This window comes from Saccoglossus kowalevskii, chromosome 11 (assembly GCF_978046115.1).
Source record: "Saccoglossus kowalevskii chromosome 11, keSacKowa6.1, whole genome shotgun sequence".
Lineage (NCBI taxonomy): Eukaryota > Metazoa > Hemichordata > Enteropneusta > Harrimaniidae > Saccoglossus > Saccoglossus kowalevskii.
This window is the reverse complement of record NC_140651.1, coordinates 23511899-23517898: the sequence shown is the minus strand read 5'-3', so window position 1 is coordinate 23517898 and position 6000 is coordinate 23511899. Positions and strand designations below refer to the sequence as shown.

General features: G+C 38.1%; 1 protein-coding gene across 1 annotated transcript; it reads left to right on the top strand.

Annotated features, from left to right (window-relative positions):
- The first annotated feature begins 2288 nt into the window (after positions 1 to 2288).
- LOC144350473 (uncharacterized) lies at positions 2289 to 3567 on the top strand. Its single transcript, XM_078008656.2, has 3 exons — positions 2289 to 2554; positions 3085 to 3165; positions 3282 to 3567. The coding sequence occupies exons 1-3, from the start codon at positions 2315 to 2317 to the stop codon at positions 3345 to 3347; spliced, it is 387 nt and encodes a 128-aa protein (XP_077864782.2). The 5' UTR covers positions 2289 to 2314; the 3' UTR covers positions 3348 to 3567.
- Positions 3568 to 6000: the final 2433 nt, after the last annotated feature.

Sequence of the window (6000 nt, the reverse complement as noted above, 5' to 3'; positions counted from 1 at the left end):
ACACACAGTGGCTTTATTTTACAACACAATTTGGCTACAGTTTATATAACATTTTTCATCACATTATTATTACACTTTATACATTAACAATATCATTAATTAAATACTATTCATTTCTAAACTATTTATTGTTGTTTTATTCAGAATTGTGGACTTTCAACGCCCAGCCTTCTATCTATCAACAATTGCTCGGACACCCCTTCTTGGACCAGTGGACATAATTATACAAGGTGGAATTGGTGTGTCTGTTTTGCAGGGATCATCGTCGCATGAACTACGGCTGCTGTATTGGGATCCTGGTAATATTTTTTATTTTAGTTCTTGATGTGACCATTTTCGTTGTCCATGTATGTCAGATAATTTATATTTAAGATTAACATTACCTTGTTGTCAGTATTACTGCACATTGCTTTTCAACAGTTAGATATTTTGCCTTGCATAGTTATGTATCACATGCATCCATACACGAGTAGGGATATAACAACCAATTTTCATGTGTTATCTGACAGATTTGAAAGAATGGAATGATGCAAGTCATACTTGTTTTGAAAGTTTTAATAAATACATGTACAACACACAGGATGGTTCGATAACTGTAAAGGTATGTTACCTAATTCACATAAATTGTGGTTATTTCAAATTCCTTAAATCCTATTTTATTTTTCTAGTTTATTGATTCGGATTAATGTGAGTTGCAACATCATAGGATATTGACATATTTTTTAACTAAATTTTGTTTGCAATATATTTTTGACAACCATCCAGCGCCAACTCAACCTAATACAGTAAGAAATCTGTGTCGAAAACATTATGTTTCGTTGGATATCTTCCGCCGTTTATCTGCTATATTGGTATTTCCCTTAGGTGTGCGGGACATATACAGACGAACAACAAACATTCCAAAATTTCACAGGTCCAAGTTACTTTATGCTTGCACTCGTAAAAAAGGAGTTCGCCAACAGTGCGCCCATTGTGACGTCACGTTTGACTGTGATGATACCAGAAGATGGAGGTACTATGATGTATCCAATTACGGCTGTAGATCCTGATAACGACGATATCGTGTTTCAGCTTACGAAAAATAACTCGGAAACAACCGGGCAATGCAACATGACCTCACACGGACTTCTAATGTACAGGCCTTGCTTAGATTGTTTTGGTACAGACAGCGTGGAGTTTACAGTTATTGAACACCGTGATGACATGATAGATCCATTACATACAACAGAACTATTGAAAATTCTCGTGATCGAACAAAATGACAGTCCCGAGTTATTCTTTGCCGTAGAGGGCAGTAATGTCTTAAACACATATGAGTATGACATATCTGTGACTGTAGAGGAACGTAACCCCAATAACACTGCTTATGAAGATTTTATAGCACAGGTTGGTGCTTATGATCCCGACACTAACGATTACCTAACTTTGGCATTCGACTATCCTACACACGGGCAGCTGGTTACTGATGACGAAATACATGAGTTTAGCTTTGTGCCCCAAAACTGTTCATTATTTCTCATCGAAGAGGTTACACACATACCAAAAACATTCCAAAACAAAGGCACTTTTATCCCATACCCATGTGACCTGATGTTGCCTCATGAGATTGATCGTTATGCTTGGGTTGTATCTCGGATTAGATATATACCAAATGAGCATTACTATGGCCAGGATCAATTCCAGATTAATTCAGTGGATAGTAACAATGCTGTGTCCAGAGTAGCAACAATTAGCGTACATGTTCTAGAAAACCGTTGTGTAAATGGCGGTATATGCAAAGGACCCGCAGAAGATCCAGACTGTTCAAGTTCGCGGCGTAGTGAAGGATTTGATGACTATACCTGCTACTGCCCTCCTGGTTACACGGGTGATTATTGCGGTGTTGAAATAAACGAATGTCTATCTAACCCATGTGCTGACAACTTCACTTGTTATGACAAGGTGGGTGTGGCACTTAAAATTAATATCATTGCCGTGCGTTGATTGTAATATTATCCATGTATGTTACGTAATTGTCAATTTTATTTTTACAGATAGCTGGTTATATATGTCGGTGTAACAACGTCAATTGGCCATGTGCTGGAGATGGTGGGAAACTATATCTGCTGGCGGTTTTCCTCGGTATACTGTTATTTCTTTTAGTGTTGATTATTATATACTTCTATGGGAAGAAGAAAAATACGAAGAAGAATATGAAAGTTGGGTAAGTTGGTTATTGAAATATTTTAACTGCGTTTAGAAACATGTATAAAAGTATTTATTATTTATTGTTTGCGCCCATTTTAGGCCATTTGAGGAGAACCTACACAACATAATGTTGACTGAACGCAAGAAAAGTGGATTGAGGAGAACCAACAAAGTATACCCGTTTCCATCGGAGGAAAATCCTCTGCCAGTGGAATCACGTGCCGATGAGTCAGAGTTCGTCAATAATGACACTGCAAAGGACGATGATGAGAAAAATGACAGTATTGAAGAGACAGAAGCTGGTGATATCAAGGAGGAAGAAGAAGAGGCAACAATTCCTGAAGGTAGTGTGATAGAATCGCAAGAGGTAAGAACGCAGTACATTAATTATGTTGCGCCTACAGTAATACTAAATTTGTATTGAATGTGTAATTCTGAAATTATAATAAATTAAATGAATTCTCATATAAGGATTTATTTTAAAATGATATGCTAGTTTTTAGATACATAATCTCACGTGTTCTTGATGGCACATTGCATATTTTAAAACATAGTGCTAAACATAATTTTACTAGCTTCATCCTAACTTTTCATAATCGTTTTAACCCCACTTTTAACACAGATTGTACCGATATTGTAAATTATTTATATTCGTGTATTTTTATTTAAATGTTAGTCGACACCGATGAAAAGAGATCCAAGACCAATATATATAGAGTGAAAATTAAGTGATCTATTATTATTTCACACCCACCAAGTGAAATGTTATAAGTACATGTTCAATGTGTTTCTTCTATTTGTTGCATTTATCTATACATGGCATGGCGTTGCACTGTGTGGATCGAATGTGTAGATATGTCAAACATTTACTTTGTTTTCCTGTTCCTTTGTTTGTAGGACGAGGAGGATAATCCTACTTGCACACCTATCAAAGTTATTCCACAACGTTTCGGATTTGTCGATGCGCCTCGCAAAGCGGTAAGTTGATTTGGGTGTCACTGTGTTGTTTACAACGAGTGCAGATGGAATATTGAAATGATTATTCGTCAATAGGCGTTTACTTCGAACTTACATATGATGTTTATATTTTCCAGAGAGTTGCATGGGGTATTGACATCGGTGACCATGGAAACGACCAAAACAATCAGAGCCACGTGTAAAATCCTGGAGATCATATCTTGGACAACGATAGTTAGTCAAATATTAACCCACGCTTTACATATTATAAGTTAATCGCGAATAATTGGATTTTAATGTCTCCCGCCGTTGTTAATGTGTCGCATTGCCGGAACACTTATATTCAAGATAGTAGAGAAATAGTATCAAATATGTAGCTTTGACATATTGCATTAAACTATAAATTCTGCATACATCATATAATTTGTGTCTATTGCATCATTTCTATCTCAATCTCCTCTTATGTGAAGTACTCGCTTCAGACTATACATCATTTTCGCAAGTACAACCTACATAGTCCTGGAAGAGATGAATAATTCTTGTCAAAGCTAACTGTACTTCCATTGACGGGATACATGGATCAAAACCGCCTCCGTGCTACTATCATATCACCGTGCAATAAACAACGCGTGTAAACAGCGCTGTTTATTTTTAGGGAATTTGTACCTGCCATGCGTGACGACTTGGGCGCTTTTATACTGTGACAATATGCAGTTATATCGGTGTGTAATTTCTTATTCTTAATTGGATGTCTGTGGTCGTAGAAAAAACAACAACAAATAGAGCAATTAGCACAACCTGACTGTCATTGCCAGGTAGCAACCACGCGAAAATAGACTTGTATTTGCTAGTTGATCGGGAGAAAAGACACTAATAAGGTTATAGAGTATCGTGAACAAATCGACGAACCGTAGAAAATATAATAGTTACTTAAGTTTTGGTAAACGGACCTTGCGACCCTCTTTTATGGACACGTTCAGCATTGCTATTGTGTATGAAATTATCAACAGATGGAAAGACCCAACTAATTAACACGTGGTGAAAGAAATAGAAAATCTACTGATGTTGCAGGTATGATATTTGAAACATTGCACGGTGCAGTAGTCCAGAAGGAATCAAGATTTTTTTCAATTTGAAATAGTGTAATCGACCTGTTGAGAGCGCTTTATAACTAGTGGTTGTACATATATAAACCCTATAAACAAAATGTGTTGTTTTTTTAAATAAAGTTTCTAGCTATAGAACATTATAACTTTTTCAGTACAATAAACGTGCCACTGCTTGAGCCGTGTATAACGCGACTCCGGTGCCTTATAGGTCTGGTCTTGAAGTAAATTTAATGTTTGATTATTGAATCAACCTCACGTTATATTTCACCACAAAATGTCCATTATATAAATACAGAAAACATATTGTGTATATTAGTTATAAACTCGGGTCTACAAAATTCCGTCAAAAACGATTTCATTGCAAACCATTTCGCCGAGCGACCATTTTGTTGAAAGTCAAAAGATCGTTATTTGTTACGTGTTCAACTACACAAATTAGTGAAGTCATGGCTTAGACTTGCTTGCAGTCTGTTGCGATTCAGATGAAAAATTCTTGAAAAATAAATATGAATTGCATAAACGAGGGGCGAACGCGAAAGTCATGTGACCGCGAAATCCCAACAAACTTGCCATCAGTGTAAGCGCCCTCACATTACCGGCCAGATTCGGGCTTGTAAATTTCCATATACGTCATACGGTGGGTGGAGCAGCCGAGCCACGGATCATAACAATAAACCGGACATCGCACGTGCCAGTGTTTACTTGTCTCGCGCTATGTTACCATGTTGTTGAAGTCAACAAAATTGAGTAAAACAACCATCGTTTCTCCGAGAACGCAAGAAATTGTCTGTATTGTGTGCGGTCTTGAAATCGTAAAGGCAGACGACAGGCGAAAATTGCTTAAAGCTGGCAAGAAGACCCTTGCTTGCCAGGAGATTGAAGTCGTTATTTGCGAGATTGTTGATCCGCTGTTGCAGACAAATGTCACGTATCGAAGTTGTTCAAGGAAGGCGACAGCTATAGCAAAAAATATCCACAATTTGAAAAAGTTGTATCATGAAACGAAGAGAGCAATCGAAGCCAAGGGGCAAGTGGAAAAACCCAGAAGACTTATAAATATCGAAGAAATCGCGGGCCCTGTACCGTCGTATATAGGAGCCGGGATCAGAGCACAAAATTATTCGCTGCTTATTAACAGTTTTCGATCGGGCGTGACAGGTCGCGGTCGGTAGTGCGAACAGTTTTCGCTTCATTATATAAATTTGCGAGTAGAAGCAGTAACGCTCTGATTGCTTCAAACTGATAAGAAAAACAAATGAATGATCAGCATGTTTGTTATTCATCATGTAGGTTCATGGTTATAGCACCCCCCCCCCCCCCAACACGTCATAATCATGCCAGATGTATATGATAAGTCTCTCACCGCTCCGGTCGCCCGGTGAGTAGCTTGCAGTGAGGGACGAAGGACACTTGGTCATAGTGCTGTATCTGTCAATCATTCCGAAGCGTGGAGATAAATAATGTTATCACAAGTAACGCATACTTTGGGTCAAACACGAAACTCGAAGTGAACATGAGATTAAAAGAGTGTCGCCGTGTCTCGGTATAACCATGGAGCTAGAAAGGGGTCCATTTCTAGCTCTATAACCATGGAGAGATTTCTTTCTACCTTCATGGTATAACCCACAGGTCTCTACTCCTGTGTTTCATAACAGATACCGTTGAGGGCGGTATGACAACAGTCTGGACAACTACCAGTATTAGTACACGCGCGTGCAGGAATAGACTGGAAATCGCGTCCATCCTT

Bases quoted from the DNA above. Each gene is read 5' to 3' on its own strand.
- LOC144350473 (XM_078008656.2), top strand. From the start codon at position 2,315: ATGTTGACTGAACGCAAGAAAAGTGGATTGAGGAGAACCAACAAAGTA. The intron at 2,555-3,084 runs GTAAGAACGCAG...CTTTGTTTGTAG, and splicing joins GTGTGATAGAATCGCAAGAG to GACGAGGAGGATAATCCTAC. The intron at 3,166-3,281 runs GTAAGTTGATTT...TATATTTTCCAG, and splicing joins TCGATGCGCCTCGCAAAGCG to AGAGTTGCATGGGGTATTGA.